Below are 18,355 nucleotides of genomic sequence, written 5' to 3' on the forward strand. Positions count from 1 at the left end.
TGTACAACTGAGCGCAGTTGGCGTTATTCACCCTCATCCTTGCCCAGGTCGCCATCATATTCCACATAAAGGTACGGAAACGCTCCGTGAATATGAGCACACACTTTTTGACCAGTCTCGGTGGCTCCAAAGACTCTCACCACCGGAACTTTTGGGCCCTTTGACACTTGCGATGGGCGCACATCATTTCGGAACCGAGGGTCATAACGGGTGGGCGACGCTTGATAATGGTCGATGCAGTTGATTCTGACCCGGAAAAGGTCTATATCCTTCATTCTGTGGATCCATCGGAGCACTGGCGATCAGTGCATGCCTGATCGTCGAGTTATTCAGGGAGTTCTGTATGATACGCAATCGCACTGCGCTTGAGGCGAGCATGACGCGACTGGTGGAACGCGGACGGTCGCGAGATCACGTGCGATAAGCCATTTATCTTTCCCATGTTCGCGCGAACATTATGGCTGACCTCACGGAAAGGAAGAATCGCACCTCCCAACGCTTATACAACAACAGGCGAGTGCATATTCAACAATCAGCAGGGATTCGATTTATTTCTCTCCGTTCTCAGTTTCCACGCGCATCAAAATGCCAGCACCGCCGAACAAACCTCCGCCTGAACCAGCAGCTGCGTCCAAGGAGGAAAACATCTACATACCCTCTTTCATCAGTAAAAAGCCATTCTATGCCATTGACGGCGAAGATGAGAACGACTACCTGCAACATCAAAGACGAGAGCGCAAGGATGAGAAATCACAATGGTACGATCGAGGGAGGAAAGCCGGCCCTGCCGCCACCAAATATCGCAAAGGCGCATGCGAAAACTGCGGTGCTATGACACACAAGGCGAAAGACTGCCTAAGTCGACCGAGAGCAAAAGGTGCGAAGCATACAGGGAAGGATATACAAGCAGACGAAATTGTGCAGGATGTCAGGCTTGGCTGGGATGCGAAGCGTGACCGCTGGAACGGATATGATGCCAAGGACTACCGAAATGTGGTCGAGGATTTCAACCAAATGGAAGAGCTACGCAAGAAAGCGCGAAAGCCAGGCGAGGGAGATATTGCCGAGGACGAGGACAAGTATGCCGAAGAGAACGACATGAGCAAACATCAGAGCACAGCAACAAGACAGCTCCGCTTACGAGAAGACACGGCAAAATATCTACTGAATCTTGACACCGAGTCAGCGAAATACGATCCAAAAACTCGCGCCTTGGTGGATGGTGGCGCGACAAAGGACAAGGCAGCAGACATGTTTGCTGAGGAAGGATTCACTCGCTCATCGGGTGACGCGGGCGCTTTCGAGAAAGCTCAGAGGTACGCCTGGGAGACGCAAGAAAAGTCGGGCGACACCTCGCAACACTTACAAGCCAACCCAACAGCGGGCGAGTACTACCGCAAGAAGGATCTGGAAGAGGCCGAGAGGAAACGTGCAGAGAAAGAGAAGGCCCTGCTCGAAAAGTATGGAGGAGGCAGCACCAAATCAATGCCAGCCTCCTTGCGAAAGCTGGCGGTCACGGAATCAGAACAGTTTGTTGAGTACGACGAGGCTGGCTTGATCAAGGGTGCACCAAAGAAACAAGCCAAGTCCAAGTACACCGAGGACGTCCTGATCAACAACCACACGTCAGTATGGGGTAGCTGGTGGTCAAACTTCAAATGGGGCTACTCGTGCTGCCATTCATTCGTCAAGAACAGCTATTGCACAGGCGAGGAGGGCAAAAAGGCATGGGAAGCCGCAGAGATCCAGCGCTCTGGTGCCAACCTCATAGAAGAGGCGCCGGCTGAAAACCCAGAGGACAAGCGCGACGTCAAGGACGGTGATGAAAAGACGCTGCCGTCGAAGAAAAGGACGCGCGAGGAGATGATGAATGGGGTCTCGGAGGCAGAGATGGAAGAGTACCGGCGAAAGAGGACTGCGGCAAATGATCCCATGGCGAACATGTTAGGCAAGGATGACCTTCTGTAGCTTACGAGCTAGCAACATAATCTTGTCAAACATAAGCACATGTGGTGTTCAATTCGCGTTGTTCAGGGACATGCAGTACATTGGCGAAATCATTCCATTTTCCTCTGGCGAACGCCGTGACTATGACGAGACACCGTAACCCATAAGTGGTATCTCCCTTGCCCCATGCCCGGGCTTAAAAGGGAAGCCGTTAACACATTTCATGCTTGGTGTTGCATTTACTCGTCATCCTCCTCCTCCTCCTCGCCGTCACCGCCCTCGGCGGCCTTGGCCTTCTTTCTGCGGACACGGCCGGGACGGCCTCCACCGAATGGCGAGGTAAGGGAGAAGTCGATGTGCTTCTGGGAGTCGAGGCGGACAATGAATGAGGGAACATTGACGATCTGCTTGCCGACGCGAATGTGACGCTGGCGGATCAGGACACGGGCGTGGTGGATGGACTTGGCAAGGCCGAGCTTGTAGACGCAAGTCTGGAGACGGCGCTCCAAGAAATCCTCGATCTTCAGGGCCAGGACGTAATCGAGCTTCATGCGGGACTCGTCGAGGACACCAACGCGAACGAGACGGCGAATCAAGGCGTTACCCTCGAAGAGGCGCTTGGGGTCCTTCTCGTCGAGAGTGAGGAGCTGACTACACCAGTGTTAGCGAAACCAATCGCGAGGCCAGCCTGGCGCTACACGTACCGGGCAGCACGACGGATCTTGGACAGAGTCAGACCGACACGCCAGACCTCACGCTTGTTGCGCAGGCCATACTCGCCAACGAGCTTCAGCTCAGAGTCCCTGTGGTGTTGGTCAGTTTCGAGGTCACAATCGACTTAAACAGAGGCAAGCTCTTGTTCAGTGGCCGGTGATACTGACAATCGAGCGGCCTCGAAAGGGCGACGAGGGACACGCGAGGTCTTGGAGTACGCGCGAGGAGGCATCCTGAAGAGTGATTAGATGATGTCGCGAGACAGATTGGCAGCGTAAGAACGTACTTGACTTGCTCCTGGGGATGTTGTCGTGTGGGAGTAACTTTTTCGGCAGAGGGACAAGAAATCGTGAGGTTGTGGGGTGTAATTTTTGGCGACGGGCAGCTGCGGCAGGATCACGTGCGATGGTAGCCGCAGCCCTAAGAAATCCAAGCTGCCCCGCCCCGCGCGACACTTGCCCTACGACATTCTGCCCTCTGCAAAAAATATCCTGGGAAAACTCCTCGGATTAACTGGTCTTCCGCCCGCACAAGCCCGCCGCCGCACAGCAAATCCACAACACCAAGTGAAGGCTTGAAGTTGCCATCTCCACGCCAAATTTGTTCACGACCATCACGACAACTCCCCACGGCCACCAGACAATACCGACGCCATGGGTCACTCATACGGAAAGCGTGCGGGCACCCGCGTACGTTTGCCCTCGAATTGACGATACCGAAGATGTCGAAGACTAATTGAGATCGCAGTATGCCTTCAGCAGGGACTTCCGCAAGAAGGGTATGATCAACATGTCTACCTACTTGCGCCAGTACCGGTCAGTTTTCACGGTCGAGCGAATCGAGTCGAGAGCGAAATACTGACAACTTGGACAGCGTTGGCGACATCGTGGACATTAAGGTCAACGGTGCTGTGCAGAAGGGGTATGGACAAATCCGCCGAACAACACACGAGGAGGATAGGAAAACTGACAATATGGAATAGTCTCCCCTTCAAGGTCTACCACGGTAAGACCGGCGTTGTCTACAACGTCACAAAGACCTCCGTCGGTGTTATCATCTACAAGAAGGTCTGGGGCCGCTACATCGAGAAGCGCATCAACGTCAAGATCGAGCACGTCAGCCCCTCCGGCTCGCGTGACGACTTCCTCAAGCGCGTCAAGGAGAACGCCCAGAAGAAGAAGGAGGCCCGCGCGAACGGCACTGTCGTCGAGGTGAAGCGTCAGCCCGCCCAGCCCCGCCCGGCACACACCGTGTCGTTGACCGACAACCCCCCCGAGACCCTCACTCCCCTGCCTTACGAGACGACGATTTAAGGGAGATTTTGGGAAAAACTGTGGTTCTCGCGTTCTTTTTCTTGGGGTGTTACGTCCGGATGGGAAAGAAATGAGCATGGCAAGGGTCTGCATTTCGAGGTCTATAGGGAAATACGACCCGGTGACACTTAACAAGTCTGAACTGCGTCTGGCGAAATTGATTCTACGGACGATTGCATGATGAGAGACGAGACACGACAAGTCTGCCCTCCAACAGAACCTGTTGGCAATCCCCCGTCGCAGCAGAAGCAGAATGTCAAGGAGAGTATGGGCACAGGTTAGTCGTGACGACGCTGCAGCTGCTTGCTTGGCAATAATAATGCGTGCCGTCTATATGGAGTGCACTCTGCGAGGCTAGGCTATTCACATCCGTCCGCGAGGCGTTGCGTCGCTGAAGGTAGTAGATTTCGTAGAGCAAATTCACGTAAATCATCCCATACAGCCTCATTACTGGCACAGCGAACTCTTAAAGTTCTAACTCAACTGAATCTCGTCAGGCTGACTTCGTCTCATGCTAATAGCGCGGAAATTCTTCGGTGCGCAGCTGTTGGGCTCCACCATGATGTAGCTCCACGCCGTGGCTGCCTGTTGATGAATCTCAGCCACGGAGCTGTCGCATCTCTCCTAACACGCCTCGTCAAGGCTGACGACAGCTTTCTTCAACAGCCATCATCTAGCGTTGCGACGCTCCCACAGCTGTGCTTTTCGCTCGCATTCACGCATACTTAGGTGCATCAACCTTTTCAAGCTGCGCCTCAGCCCTCTCAAGGTACAGGCGTGCGTGCCTGCACTCTCCCCGCGACATACTGGCGGCCCCATTCAACGTTGCTCCTACAACCCGAGGCTTGCGGTCCCAGGAGCCCATCATGACGTCCCTCCGGAGCGGTCAACATACCCAGTATGCCAATGACTACGATTGCCTCTTCCAAGGCTCAGTATCCCGTGAAACCCGCTAACGGCTGTGCGCCATCAGGACCGATCAGGAGCTCGCGGTCAACATTCGAAAGGCAACAAATGGCGAGGAGATCTCTCCCAAACGAAAGCATGTGCGCGCATGTATTGTCTACACATGGGACCACAAATCCTCGCAGGCCTTCTGGGCCGGCGTCAAGGTGTAAGTCAGACAACATCCAGCGTCGAGGTTCCACTGACCTCCGCGTGTAGCCAGCCCATTGCTGCCGACGAAGTCCAGACATTCAAAGCGCTGATCACAATACATCGGGTTCTGCAAGAAGGTCATGTTGTCGCTCTTCGAGAGGCAATGGCGCACCGCAACTGGATCGACAGCCTGAAGCGCGGTGTGAACGGGGAGGGCGTTCGCGGCTACGGTCCCTTGATCCACGAATATGTGTACTACATCCTCGCCAAGCTCTCATTCCACCACGCGCACCAGGAGTTCAACGGTACATTCGAGTACGAGGAGTACATCAGCTTGAAGGCCATCAACGATCCCAACGAAGGCTACGAGACGATCACCGACCTCATGGCGCTACAAGACAAGATTGAGCAGTTCCAGAAGTTGATCTTTTCACACTTCAGGCATGTTGGTAACAACGAGTGTCGAATCTCAGCGCTGGTGCCTCTGGTACAAGAGAGCTACGGTATCTACCGATTTATCACCAGCATGCTACGTGCTATGCACTCAAGTAGGTCACCTACCGCGATGAATAGAGGTCGCTCACTCACACTGCACAGTCACTGGCGATGATGACGCTCTGCAGCCTCTACGAGAGCGATATGATGCCCAGCATCACCGCCTGGTCAAGTTCTACTACGAATGCTCCAACCTACGATACCTGACCAGTCTGATCCCGATCCCCAAACTGCCGCAAGATCCCCCGAGTCTGCTAGGCGACGACGAGTCTGCACCCGCTCTGCCGGCCCGCCCCAAGCAGGAGATTGAGCGCAAACCAACACCACCCGTGGAACCCAAGACAGAGGAGCCCGGTGAGGTTTCTGAGTTCTGGAAGGGCGAATTGGACAGGCAAAACCGGGAATACGAAGAGCAGCAGCGCGTGATGGAAGAAAGGCAGCAAGCGCAGCTTCTCGCTCAGCAGCAGGCTCAGCTCCAGGCCCAGCGCGACTTCGAGGAGCAGCAGCGACATTTGGCCGAGCAGCAGCACCGGGAGCAGGAGGCCCTCATGGCGCAGCAGGCTCAGTGGCAGACGCAGGGTCGCTTGGCTGAGCTTGAGCGCGAGAACCTGAACGCTCGCGCTCAGTATGAGCGAGACCAGCTGATGCTTCAGCAGTACGATCAGCGTGTCAAAGCCCTCGAAGGCGAACTTTCCCAAATCTCGGGCAGCTTTGGCCAGCAAATGTCGAGCAGAGACGAGCAGATCCAGGCTCTGCAGGAGCAGGTGAACACCTGGCGTACCAAGTACGAGTCACTGGCCAAGCTGTACTCTCAGCTTCGTCAGGAGCATCTGGATTTGCTTCAGAAGTTCAAGGCCGTGCAGCTCAAGGCAGCCAGCGCGCAGGAGGCCATTGACAAGCGCGAGAAGCTGGAGCGCGAGATCAAGACGAAGAACCTCGAGTTGGCCGATATGATCCGTGAACGCGACCGTGCATTGCACGACAAGGACCGGTCTACCGGCAGCAGCAAGGACGAGCTCGAGAAGCTGCAGCGCGAGCTTCGTATGGCTCATGACCGCGCTGACAACCTCGAGCGCAGCAAGGGCAACGAGCTGTCTACGATGCTAGCCAAGTACAACCGCGAGATGGCGGATCTAGAGGAGGCCCTGCGCCTCAAGTCGAAGGCTCTGCAAGAAGCTCAAAGCCAAGCCCGCGATGGTAGCTCAGACCTTGAGCAGCTGCTTCGCGACAAGGAGGAGGAGCTCGAGGTGTACAAGGCTGGCATGGACCAGACGCTGATCGAGCTGAACGAGCTGAAGAACGGCCAGGGTGAAACGGACCAGGCTTTGGACGGCCAGATTGATGCCCTCATCATGGCCAATCTGGACAAGATCAACGACATTATTGATTCCGTGCTGCAGTCTGGAATCTCGAGGGTGGACGATGCGCTGTATGAGATGGACTCGACCATGCAGGCCGGCAACTCAAATGCTTCGCCGTCATATGTGCTGTCGCAGATCGAGAAGGCCTCTGCCAGTGCCATGGAGTTTGCCACTGCCTTCAACAACTTCATCGCGGATGGCCCCAACAGCACACACGCCGAACTGATCAAGGCGGTCAACGTCTTCTCCGGGTCCGTGGCCGATGTGTGTAGCAACACGAAGGGTCTGAGCCGCCTCGCCACAGACGACAAGAAGACCGACACGTTGATGGGCGGCGCGCGACAGTCTGCACTGTCGACAATCCACTTCTTCCGAGGCCTACAGAGCTTCCGCTTGGAGGGCATGGACCCCCTTCAAAAGACGGATGTTGTCATCAACAGCAACAACGACGTGCAGATGAACCTGCAGAAGCTGAACAAGATGGTGGAGGCGTTTGCCCCTGGATTCGGCAACCTGACCAAGAACAAGGGCGATCTTGGCGACCTCGTCGACTCCGAACTCAACAAGGCCGCGGACGCCATTGCAGCAGCAGCGCAGCGACTGGCGAAACTCAAGAACAAACCTCGCGATGGGTACTCAACATATGAGCTCAAGGTGCACGACTCGATTTTGGATGCCGCCACGGCCATCACCAACGCCATCGCGCAGCTCATCAAGGCCGCGAGCAAGACACAGGACGAGATTGTGCAAGCTGGTCGAGGTTCATCCTCTCGCACGGCCTTCTACAAGAAGAACAACCGCTGGACCGAAGGGCTTATCTCTGCGGCCAAGGCAGTGGCATCTTCAACCAACACGCTCATTGAGACTGCAGACGGAGTCTTGAGCAACCGTAACAGCCCCGAACAGCTCATTGTAGCGTCGAACGACGTCGCGGCCTCCACGGCGCAGCTTGTGGCAGCGTCCAGGGTCAAGGCTGGATTCATGTCCAAGAGCCAGGAAGGCCTCGAGCAGGCCAGCAAGGCCGTCGGGGCGGCTTGCCGAGCACTGGTGCGCCAGGTGCAGAGCATGATCAAGGAGCGCAACCAGGATGACGACCAGGTGGATTACACAAAGCTCGGATCGCACGAGTTCAAGGTGCGGGAAATGGAACAGCAGGTAAGTCCGTCAAGTCCGCCACTCCGCCTGCGCACCTCAGGACCCTTTCATCAAAGTACCGAGCCTCAACCGCTTGTCGCTGGCTGGCAGAGTAGTTCCGTCGACATTGGCAGAAACGAGGGGGCTCTGGCCCCCCTCTACGGGCACATGTCCGGACAGTTACATTCAACTTGGACTGTTGGTTTGAGTGCAGTGACAGACAGAACTGCGTCTCTCGCCAGGCTGTCACACTGTGACATAGCATCTCACATAACCCCAGCACCGCTAGCGCCAACACAAGTTTACTCCAGTCCCTATGAACTGCCAACCTACCTACCTACCTACCTCAAGCACCTTCTGCCTTATTTATCCCTGTTCAGTGGCTAACGTCGGTTCTTCTTCCCAGGTGGAGATTCTCCAACTCGAAAACGCGCTGGCTTCTGCTCGACACCGCCTTGGCGAGATGCGCAAGATTTCGTACCAAGAAGATTGAGCGAGTCTTGAAGATTGCACCTGTTGTTCTCGTTATATTTTTCTCTGTTACAAACCACTGTGTATACCCATACAATTCTGCCTCAGGACATATCCTCGTGATACCGTGTATTGACGAGCGTGCAAGCGGTCTGCCCTCTGCTGGAGGTCCGTGTGTTGGAAGTGTTCAACTTTGGTAAGGGAACCCTGGCGCTGTGGCAGTACAGTACAGCCAATATCGTCACATTTGCTTCTATTTGTGCCGCGAGGCTGGCAACATGCAGTGCAAAACGGTGAGTCCACCACCGAATCTCGAACACTGCAGCATCCTTCATTGTGATCTGTCGCCCTTGTCTTACGTTTGGTCTGTTTCCTGGAAGTTGGTACCTGTGCTACTCCTCCTCACACATCCCCCATTGGGTATTCCGCTGCCAGGAACATGGACAGTCCGCTCGGCAACTCCGTGCGATGGTTGTACGGAGCGTGTGGTGCCGCAACAGGTGCACATGGCGCCGCACAAGGCCACAGCTAAACAGGCGCTACTACTGTACCAGACAATCACACTTTGTATACGAGCTGTGAACGCGTGTCAACATACCGCACAGATCGGCATTGACCATACATGAAGATTGGCTTCACGCCAGTCTCTTTGCTTTCTCGGGCACATGCGTTGATGTGCGACTGAGACACAAGGAGGATAGTATGGGAGACTTCATCGTCATATTCTAATTAAGAAACCAAAAAAAAATAAAAAGTAATTAGCTTATTTTGGCTGACGCTTGTTGGCAGGTGGCCTACGGCTTGGATATGACAGTATAGTACGGAGTATCTGTAGGTATTTCAGAATCCAAACGGCACCAGCGTGCGTCTTCCCGGCAGGGATGTTGCGATTCACCAAAGCGTCATTGGAGGACAGGTTGCTCAGTGCGGACATGTCACTTTGGACCCCTGCAAATCATGCATGACGTTCTGGTGAGAGACATGGATCTCCCCCAGTTCTGAGCCCTAGGCGGCTCTGAGGGTGCGATGGGGCCAAGCGTGCTGCAGCCGAGCTGCGGGAGTATAGCTTTCCGGCCCTTGCCTCCATCGCAAGACCGGACGGAGGCTATTGGCTGTTCGCACTTGTTGGCTTTGTTTCCGTTTTACTTGCAAATGGGAATAACCGGATGTTGTCCAGGACGATGTGATCGGAGCAGGACCCTCGGCTCCGAAGCTGAGGCACGACGAATCGGAGAAGAATCACCGGCCCTAACTGGGCGAGTTGCGCTACTCGGACGTATCATCGTGTCGCCCGCGCCAGGTGATCTCGCCTACCTGCAGTCGCACGCACAGTGCCTTGTCGGTCAAGTCGTTTTTCCTTTTTGCTCGTCACGCCGTGCGCCCGCTGTCGGCGGAGTCCAGACTCCGTCCTCCGTCCTTCTGTACATACTGTACCAAAAGCGTTGACAGGAGTACCATGTCCCCTGCCAAGCACACTCTCGAGCCCAGTTGTGTCGTTTGAAATGATGTTGTCATCATCTCGCTGTCACTGGGTCGATCAGGCTAACCCAGACACTGACGGCATGAGCACGACCCTTGAAGAGACATACTGCGATTCACAGAGATGGCAGATAGCAGAGCAACGGCATTGCATATAGGGAAGGGTGTGATCATGGTGCCAGTTGAGGTTGTGAGTGGATCCGCGGAACTATCACCGCAGTGAGCCGGCGACGCTGTCGCGCAACCAGGTAATGCCCCGGTGTGTCCTTGCTGCTTTACCGACGAATGGAGCCTCCACTAGCTTGGTCTAAGTCTAGTAGGCGAGCTTGGTCAGCTGTCGGTCCCGCATCCGATCACCCACACGATCGCTGACAGGGGTAGCCCAGCTTGCTGAACTGCTGAGGGATGGATTTGAGGCGGCTAATGAGGGAAAATGTTCGCTAGCGAAGCCATCTGTCTTGCATAAGGTATCGTTGGTACATAGCCGCTTTGGATACCGTATCAGGACTGGTGCCTCGATGGACACTTGGAAAGTATGAGTGCTGCCTAAACTAAGCGCAGGTACGTTTACCACGCAGGGAGCGAATGGAGAACAGGAGACTGCTGCGCGCTCACAAGCTAAAAACGTGCTTCACTCTGCAAAGAGGGTGTCAAGAGGATGAACTAACGTTAGTTCCTGAGTTGGATGCACCTTTGACAGGCAGCTTGGCATGAGCTAATGGCGCGGCGACCAATAGTATCTCGATCCTCAAATAAGGCCATTGTGGGCAAACGGACAAGATTGGGTCTGTCCCCCGACGCCAATTATCGCCTCCAGAATCTTTCCACACCACGTCTAATTATGACAAGAGTCCAACCAGACACGGACAGGCCTGGCATCTGCAGCAGTACACTTTTCCAGCGCCGCACTGCGTCTGGCGTTGGGCAAGCCACGAGCTGGACAAGGCTGCTCCAATCCCAGCGCGCCCGGAGCTGTGATATGTCTCAAAGAATAACAGATTTCATGTTGTTAGTGCGACTCGTCCGTCGGTCTGCGGTCTGCTGCAGCTGCAGCTGCAGCTGCAAGCCCACCCAGCGCAAAAGCCATACTGGATGCAACGTCGCGCCAGCCCTGTGAGCTCACAGACCAACCGCCCCCAAACCCAAAGACAGAGATAGAAAGATGCGCATGAACGGTCTAGTCTTCGACGTCCGAGCTTCTTGACACTATGCACGGGCAAGTACAGGCAGTGTTCTGCCCCTTCGCGCGCATACCTGATCGACAGATGGCTGATGCCTCTCCCGTCTTGGTGCCCTTTCTTGTGGCGGGAGGGTCCTGTTGACGCGCCCCGGTATTTTTTTGCTTTCACCCTTGACACCATCTGCTGCAGGGCAGGCGAGGCCGCGAGGGATCTTCCATTTTTGGCGTCGTGCTGGACGAATGATTACAGCATGCCATACCTGTTGTCAGCGGCTGTCCCCATGGGGCCTGTGGTGAGAGAACACTGTGTAGATTGCTGGGGTCGAGCTTCTGGGAGTGCCCTTCGACACAGTGGTCTGAGACATGGCAAAACAGCGCCATGTGCGATATGATGCCGACGACATCAATATAAGCGCAAGCACTTCGCCGCACAACAAACGCTTAGGGACCTTCCCAGGTCATTGTAGGCCTTGACCGAACTCGATTCCGGTCTTGTTCTGGGCAGTTGGACTTTAGCAGGACTTGGTCTCCTCGGCCCTCGCGTTTTATAAGAGTCGGTCGATGGGACCCTTTTGGAGGTGCGGTGGGTCTGTCTGTCTGCACGACAAGGATCTGCAAGTTTGCTCTAGCCTCTAGGTGTGGGTGACTATCCTCCATTTGTAATAAAGCTTCGTCCACGAATCCCTGATCCCTGTGACGTCTGCAGGCTCTAGGATGCATCAGGGGCGGTTCGCTGCCTCAGCCCCACTCGATTTAGACGTCTTCTCTTGACAACGAGCACCCGGACATCGTCACTTAGTCACTGCACTTGCGCAATTGGAGCTTGGTGATGCCGATGGTGCCTAACAAATACTAAAACTCGGGACAAAAGCGTACATGTTTGACTGTATCAATTTTTGTTTTGGCTGTGATGCGTCAAACAAGATACCGAATGCTATGTTGAATGTTGCGTGCATTCGGATCGGCAAATAAGTCCAAAGCAAGTAAATATCGCGTATATCATTAAACTCCTCAGCTCGTGGGAGCTCAAGTGATCTATCAAAATATCATCATACCCATGCCTCCCATACCGTAAATCCATGTAAGAAAGAAGACCATGTGAACGCCAAGCACCTCATCGCAATGCCTACAGTATTATACTTCGCTCCGATCTTGAAGTCGCAGATCGCTATGCGGCTCAGGTAAATTTAGTGCAAGGTCACGAACAGCCAATTGGGACAACTCACCGATCATTGCCTCATGGCATGCGGTTTATCGGCGCAAATGCGTGATTCAAGGGCTAGTAAACATGGCGTCCCAGCTCTCCTTCATATTGAATTCGTTCCAACTCTCGTCGTTTCCAGTGGGCGCAAACGTTTCCTCCAAATTTTCGAAGAAGTGGTTTGGCTCACTCGAGGATGCCATTAAGTCTTTGTCAGACAACGTGCCGTCGAGTGTTGTGAGAAATTCATCGACGCATCCCCAATTGCCTTCGACAGCTGTGTTCGAGAAGAAGTCCTGCTGGTCTAGCATAGCAACGTCGTTCTTGATGAGAACTTGAGACGCCATATCTGCCGGGGAAGCCTCGAGAACATGCGGGTGCCCGTTTCGAGTCGCATTGTTTGTCACCGCAGCGAAGTGAGCTTGCGCTGGTGGTTGGGTCGACTGGCTCGTGAAATATGGAGGCTCACTTGGGATCTGCTTCTGAGAAAAATGTTGATGAGGCGCCAGGCCTTCCGTTTGAACAGTGTGTTTCGGTCCCCAGGAGTACTTCTGGCGTGGTAGTGCCGGTCTTTCATTGAAGTCGGCAAATGGCATGTTAGGTTCGAACAGGACATTCTCGGCTGGCATAGGTACAGGGCTTGCTTGAGCTGCACGAATTAAAATCGTGCCCAGGCCAAGGGAAGATTCTGGTGAACTTACGCACTGGTGGTTCATAAATCTGGTGTCTGAAATGCTTCATAGCCTGCTCTGTCGTCGTGCAGGGTTGCATAGTGTACGAAATTGCTTGAGTGGCATTCTCCATGAAGTAGGTAATGCAAAAGGCCTCTCCTGCACTCGACTGGCCGGTGAGAGCCCAGAAACCACCCTCTCGGGGCTCAAGAGCTTTCAACGCTACGGTGGGCAAGGCTCGAGGTGAAGCTGGCGGTTTGTCGGTAGGCTTTTCATCTGCCTGTGTAGACTGTGGCTTCGACATTTTGCCGCGAATAGCGTTGACGACCAAAGTAGCCTTCGGGAAAAGCTTGTAGGCAGGTAGAAACGCGGGATGCGGCACGAAATGGAAAAATGAGGTTTGTTGAGGGAGAATGGTATGGGGTCAGGTGTGGAATTGAAGAAATGACCATCAAGCCGAAGTGCATCTGAGAACGATATGAAACGGCGGAACTGATGAATACATAACCGCTACAAAATCCGGCCAAAGCGCATTGAAGCTTCTGTAGTGGGGTCTGCGGCCATTTAATTCTCAGTTTACGCGCACTGTCGTTTTAGAAACGCCAACGTCCACGATTGTGAGTCCATGTTGACGGAACCCAGAGCCCCCCAGCCACTCAGCTGCCAGCCCTCCGCCTCCAAACAACCAGGGGCGACTTCGTTGTGAGCGATTCAAAGTGAGCTGTAGATGTGTTAACTGTAACCTGTTGATTGTTAATCTAGAATGTCTTCAGCTCACTTTGAAATTCCTCCATGGCGCCTGACCAGTGACCAAGGGGTGTATGTGCGCGTCCAGCAGCTAGACATGAGTAGGCATTCGTTCACATTCGCCTGCGATCATCAAACAAATCCCAGGGGCTCTGATTATGAAATAGCCTATTAGTTAAGATATAATGTAGGTACCGACGGTTGCTGTTGTGCATGATGATAGATACTATGAGGCGCCCTTCTGGGTCCTGGGCAAACCAGCTGTCATCTTGAGATCCCATTGCGCAATTGGCATGCTGGATTATTTTTGTACTTGAATCCGAAAGTGGCATTTCTGAGGTCTTGAGATTCTCCTTCAATCTATGGAGTACACATTTTGACTTATTCCAGAGCAATGCTTTCCCGAGTATGACTTCAGGGGCTCCCGGTATTAGCGAGGCCTTAGTATTTCCTGGCAGCTGGTCCAAAAATACACATCTATGTTTTTTCATTATTCAAAATCTCACCATGTAATTATGGACTTGTAGTGCCTTGCGGTTCCAATTTCCAAATATGCTCACAATCCTCACTTTCTTCTCAACTGCTGTTGGATGATGAGTTAAGACTGCGTTTGTGTCACTGCAAGGTGATCATTTGGTGATGGGGGTTGGTGTGCGCTGTCCACCCCTACACCCCCACACAAAACCACAACGATCTACGCCTTTTCCTCTACTTCCACCTGTACATCAACTTCCGCATTTCTCTCCTCCACATCACCGGCTCTCAGAATCCCATACTTTGACAAACTTCATGAAATTTTTCGAAGTATCAACACAGCCTTTTCTCATTGTTTCCGCAAGCTCGCCGGCCATGGATACCAACGTCTTAGTTGGACTGGCTCACAATGGTGCACCTTACATTCTGAACACAACTGAGCTCGTCGATACTTGGAAGCTCCTGCAAGCCCAAATCACGCCTTTCAATCAGATTCTGAACTTCTCCGGTCAAGTTTATCGCGCCCTGGATAAAGATGGCAAGGCTTACTTTGCCCAAAATCTGATGTGAGCAGCTGCACTCAGAAACGCCAAATCTAGCTGACCTGTGTAGGCAACACACGCATTCGCCAGTCATGTTTTGCCGCGATGGCACCGGTTACGACCGCTACTTTCTGGGAGGTCCTCAGGAATTCCTGAAGGATGAAGGCATTCTGATGGATGTCGCCGGCACAGATCCATTCTGGTTTCCTCGCCTCGACACAATGCAGCTTACAACTGTCGATACTGCAAAGCCAGAATCTATTGCCAAGAAGATGAAAGAGAAGAAGATACCTCGCCCTCCCAATGCGTACATTCTCTATCGCAAGGAACGTCATCACTCTGTGAAAAACGCAAACCCTGGCATCAGCAACAATGAGATCTGTAAGTTCGCTGCTCAAATCTGTCAAGACAGACACTGACCCCCTCTAGCGCAAGTACTTGGGGCTGCATGGAATCGCGAGTCTCCCGAGATCCGCAACAAATACAAGAAGATGAGCGACGAGCTCAAGCAAGCCTTCCTAGAGCAGAATCCCGATTACAAGTACGCGCCCCGAAGACCCGGAGAGAAGAAGAGGCGTGCTCGCAGAGATACCGCCATACCCAGAATATGAATAGCTCGGCTTCGCGTCTCGAGATGAGACCACAAGAGTCGACGCAAGGCGTCTTGAAGGGGATCACTCACCGTTTCTAGTGGACAGTGAACCCTCATGTGTACCATTCTAACACGACATATACTCATATTTGGCTCATTTCCTACCAGGAGCCTACGCCTAGCAACAACAGGTGTTGACTACAGCGTGAAACTGGTTGGTTTGGTTCTCAGGTTCTTCGGTCATGAGCAGAGCCTTGCATTTTTAACGGCATTATAATGAATACACTATTCCTATTGATGACTATTCGTGTTTCAAAGCGTGGCAGTCTCCGAGACACTGGCCGTCGTGATCAGGTCTGTGGTCATTTGTTCAGATCCAGATGGCATCGAGTGCAAATGCCAGGAATACCGTGGATCATGGCGAGCGAAGATACTCTACGCACAACCAGTCTAAGATCTTGAGCTGACTGCGGAATCCTTCTCGAAGTCCTCGCTAGCTCGACGACCCGTTCCAGTCGCTGCTCCATATGAACGTGCCACAGCGCCACTCAGACCCCTTCTCCTTCTCACCGGAAGGGCCGAGTGGTCTGGGGCAGATGTAGAATGATCGTCCTAGTGTCAAAATTAGTCTTGTGGCGCCTGCGCGCGGGAGTGGGATTGTCCAATGGGGGTAGGGCGAAGGCTAAATCCGGAATGCGGAGACGAGGGCCGAAAAGGGGATGTAGACGTACCGCAATTGACGCCGGACTTCTTGGTGAGGAGGCTGATGCAGGGCTCGTCATGCTCACATCGAGGGACCACTCGTTTCCCAAGGAGCTTTGACCATGACTCTTTCGATTCGATGGGGTCGAACACCTTCTCGTGCCATTCGACGGGCGTTGCGAGCTCGGACCTTGGTGGTGGCGCATCCTCCGCCGTTTTGGCAGGCGAGCGGTTGGTGGTGTCTGCAGTCGATGCAAGAGCCGCCTGCGCAGGGGAGGTCGGTACTGTGCTGTTGGTGACTGAGGCTGCATCTTCTTCCTTTTTGGTAGACGTAGGCTTGGGCTTGAAGAACCCCTGTAAAGTTCGCTGACCTGGCGCGACCTTGTTCTTGGCTGCATTATCAGTGATCAACTTGCTTCGCTTCGACTTTGTGGTTGCATCGGCCGTGCCAGGTGAATCTGCAGAACGCTTCTGTGCGGTCGTTTGGATTGGGCTCCTATTAATGGCAGCAGATATAGCATGGCCGCTCGGACCATTTTTCTTCGCGATGGAACTCTCCACGGCTAACTCATTGCTGCTAACACGACTGAAGTCTGAGTCTACTGAGTCCTCGGGCGAAGTATGCGGAGCCGTTGTTGCCTGCGTCGTTGGCGTTTGGGTCGAATTGTTCAGGCCATTGCTTGCTTTTTTGGTAAACATGTCGCGGATACTCTGCCGGCGGTCGAACTCGGGGATCAACTTCGCAGACAGGGGAAGTAAGTCCTTCTGTCCCCACTCGCGCTGGCGCTGACCGTTTTCGAACATCCCTGGGGGGTTGACGATGTCGAGCAAAGGGATGTTTCTGCTGGTCCGTGCCACAGTGTCCGCAACAACGGCATACACCGGGCAATGGTCAGACCCCATGAGCCCCTCCTGTATATTCGCTTCCACGAACCAAGACTTGAGCCCGTCGCTGCAGAGCACGTAGTCGATTCTGCTGCCGTAATTCGCTGGACGGGTGTTCTTTTTGGTGTCCCAGCAGGTGTTCATGCCTTGTCTGGTCGGATGGAAACACCGGCAGAGGTCCCACAGCACTGGTTGTTCTCGCCTTTCATCTCGATTGCCTGAGACAGTGGCACCAAAAACCAGCTGGTTGAAGAGACGTCGAGAAGGAAGGTTCTGCCACTCTTCCACGGTCATGTCGTTCTTTTTAAGACTTTCTGCGACATTCGATGAGTCTAGCTCGGAGCCGACAATGTTGAGATCGCCAGTCAGGATGACCTCCTTGCCTTCGGCAACCAGATTGCGTATTCGTACATCCAGAGCCTCCAGGAAGCCCAGTCGAAAGTCGTCGCGCGACTCATCTCGATTTGCTGGGCTATAGACCCCCAAAAGCACGAACGCGGGAAATTCGAGAATGACGCATCGTCCCTCGGAGTCGAGTGTGGCTTCGTCGACGACGCCTGAGAGCTGGTCTGGGCGAGGGTAGCCGCCAATTTGCTGATCCTTTGGTAGGTCGCGAAAGCTCGTCGAGGATTTGGGGGGCGAGAGCACGCCGAGTACACCTTCTTCGGCGCGAATAGGCGCACAAGTAGCGTTGCGAGTGTATACGGCGACCCCAGAATAGCCTAGCTTGTCAACGATCATTTACGACAAGTGCCTGGAAGCACTCACCCTTCTTGTGTCGCGGCAGGCTAAAGTAGACATCCCACCCCGGAACCAGTACCATATCGTCGCGGAGGTCTTTGCGTTGGATCTTGGTCTCTTGGATGATCACAATGTCTGCTTCGAGGATGTCGAACATTGCCTGCTTCATTCAGTCCCACAGATCTGTGCTTGATCAACTCCGCCATACCTGAAATGTCCGCTGGTCTCTCCATGGAGGGTAGGCGAACGGATTTCTAAGTTTGCGTAAGCTTCGCAAGGTATTGGTTTGTTCCTGTGGATGCAAGCCTACCTGATACCATTGACTAATCTTCAGTCAGCGTGATGCCATGGTTTAGTTGAACAATCTTACCATTCCATGTTGTAATGCGGAAACCCATGATGTCTGACGACTCATATCATCACCTCACATATTGACAATGCTGTCGCTGGGAGCCAAACAGACACCATGTGCACAAGCATGAGGAAGTGCCAGCAACAAGGCAGACTTGGCCATCAAAGTCTTTATATTATAGGTGCGCGGAGCGACGATGATGTCGAGATTGCAACAAGTTAAATGTTCAGAGAGCCCACAAGAATGTGAGCCTTCA

At 53.6% G+C, this 18,355-nt stretch overlaps 6 protein-coding genes across 6 annotated transcripts; 4 read left to right on the forward strand and 2 right to left on the reverse strand.

Annotated features, from left to right (window-relative positions):
* Positions 1–585: 585 nt before the first annotated feature.
* Positions 586–1,968, forward strand: J7T54_008503 (Pre-mRNA-splicing factor SLU7; the record flags this gene model as incomplete). The annotated part of the gene is made up of 1 exon (XM_051507311.1): positions 586–1,968. The coding sequence occupies one exon, from the start codon at positions 586–588 to the stop codon at positions 1,966–1,968; it is 1,383 nt and encodes a 460-aa protein (XP_051361441.1).
* Positions 1,969–2,186: 218 nt separating this feature from the next.
* On the reverse strand, positions 2,187–2,893 carry J7T54_008504 (uncharacterized protein; the record flags this gene model as incomplete). Its single annotated transcript, XM_051507312.1, has 3 exons — positions 2,187–2,598; positions 2,652–2,750; positions 2,829–2,893. 3 exons carry the CDS (start codon positions 2,891–2,893, stop codon positions 2,187–2,189), a joined length of 576 nt encoding a protein of 191 aa, XP_051361442.1.
* Positions 2,894–3,314: 421 nt separating this feature from the next.
* Positions 3,315–3,974, forward strand: J7T54_008505 (60S ribosomal protein L21-A-like protein; the record flags this gene model as incomplete). The annotated part of the gene is made up of 4 exons (XM_051507313.1): positions 3,315–3,350; positions 3,409–3,476; positions 3,535–3,582; positions 3,644–3,974. The coding sequence occupies 4 exons, from the start codon at positions 3,315–3,317 to the stop codon at positions 3,972–3,974; spliced, it is 483 nt and encodes a 160-aa protein (XP_051361443.1).
* Positions 3,975–4,840: 866 nt separating this feature from the next.
* J7T54_008506 (Endocytosis protein-like protein) lies at positions 4,841–8,555 on the forward strand (the record flags this gene model as incomplete). The annotated part of the gene is made up of 5 exons (XM_051507314.1): positions 4,841–4,872; positions 4,948–5,088; positions 5,139–5,620; positions 5,670–8,083; positions 8,469–8,555. The coding sequence occupies 5 exons, from the start codon at positions 4,841–4,843 to the stop codon at positions 8,553–8,555; spliced, it is 3,156 nt and encodes a 1,051-aa protein (XP_051361444.1).
* A 6,105-nt stretch (positions 8,556–14,660) lies between these two features.
* Positions 14,661–15,518, forward strand: J7T54_008507 (MAT1-2-1 like protein; the record flags this gene model as incomplete). The annotated part of the gene is made up of 4 exons (XM_051507315.1): positions 14,661–14,851; positions 14,898–15,208; positions 15,257–15,368; positions 15,443–15,518. The coding sequence occupies 4 exons, from the start codon at positions 14,661–14,663 to the stop codon at positions 15,516–15,518; spliced, it is 690 nt and encodes a 229-aa protein (XP_051361445.1).
* Positions 15,519–15,912: 394 nt separating this feature from the next.
* J7T54_008508 (DNA-like protein) lies at positions 15,913–17,904 on the reverse strand (the record flags this gene model as incomplete). The annotated part of the gene is made up of 3 exons (XM_051507316.1): positions 15,913–16,031; positions 16,151–17,728; positions 17,775–17,904. 3 exons carry the CDS (start codon positions 17,902–17,904, stop codon positions 15,913–15,915), a joined length of 1,827 nt encoding a protein of 608 aa, XP_051361446.1.
* Positions 17,905–18,355: the final 451 nt, after the last annotated feature.

Source organism: Emericellopsis cladophorae, assembly GCF_022114955.1.
Source record: "Emericellopsis cladophorae strain MUM 19.33 chromosome Unknown NODE_30_length_267324_cov_122_989508, whole genome shotgun sequence".
Lineage (NCBI taxonomy): Eukaryota > Fungi > Ascomycota > Sordariomycetes > Hypocreales > Bionectriaceae > Emericellopsis > Emericellopsis cladophorae.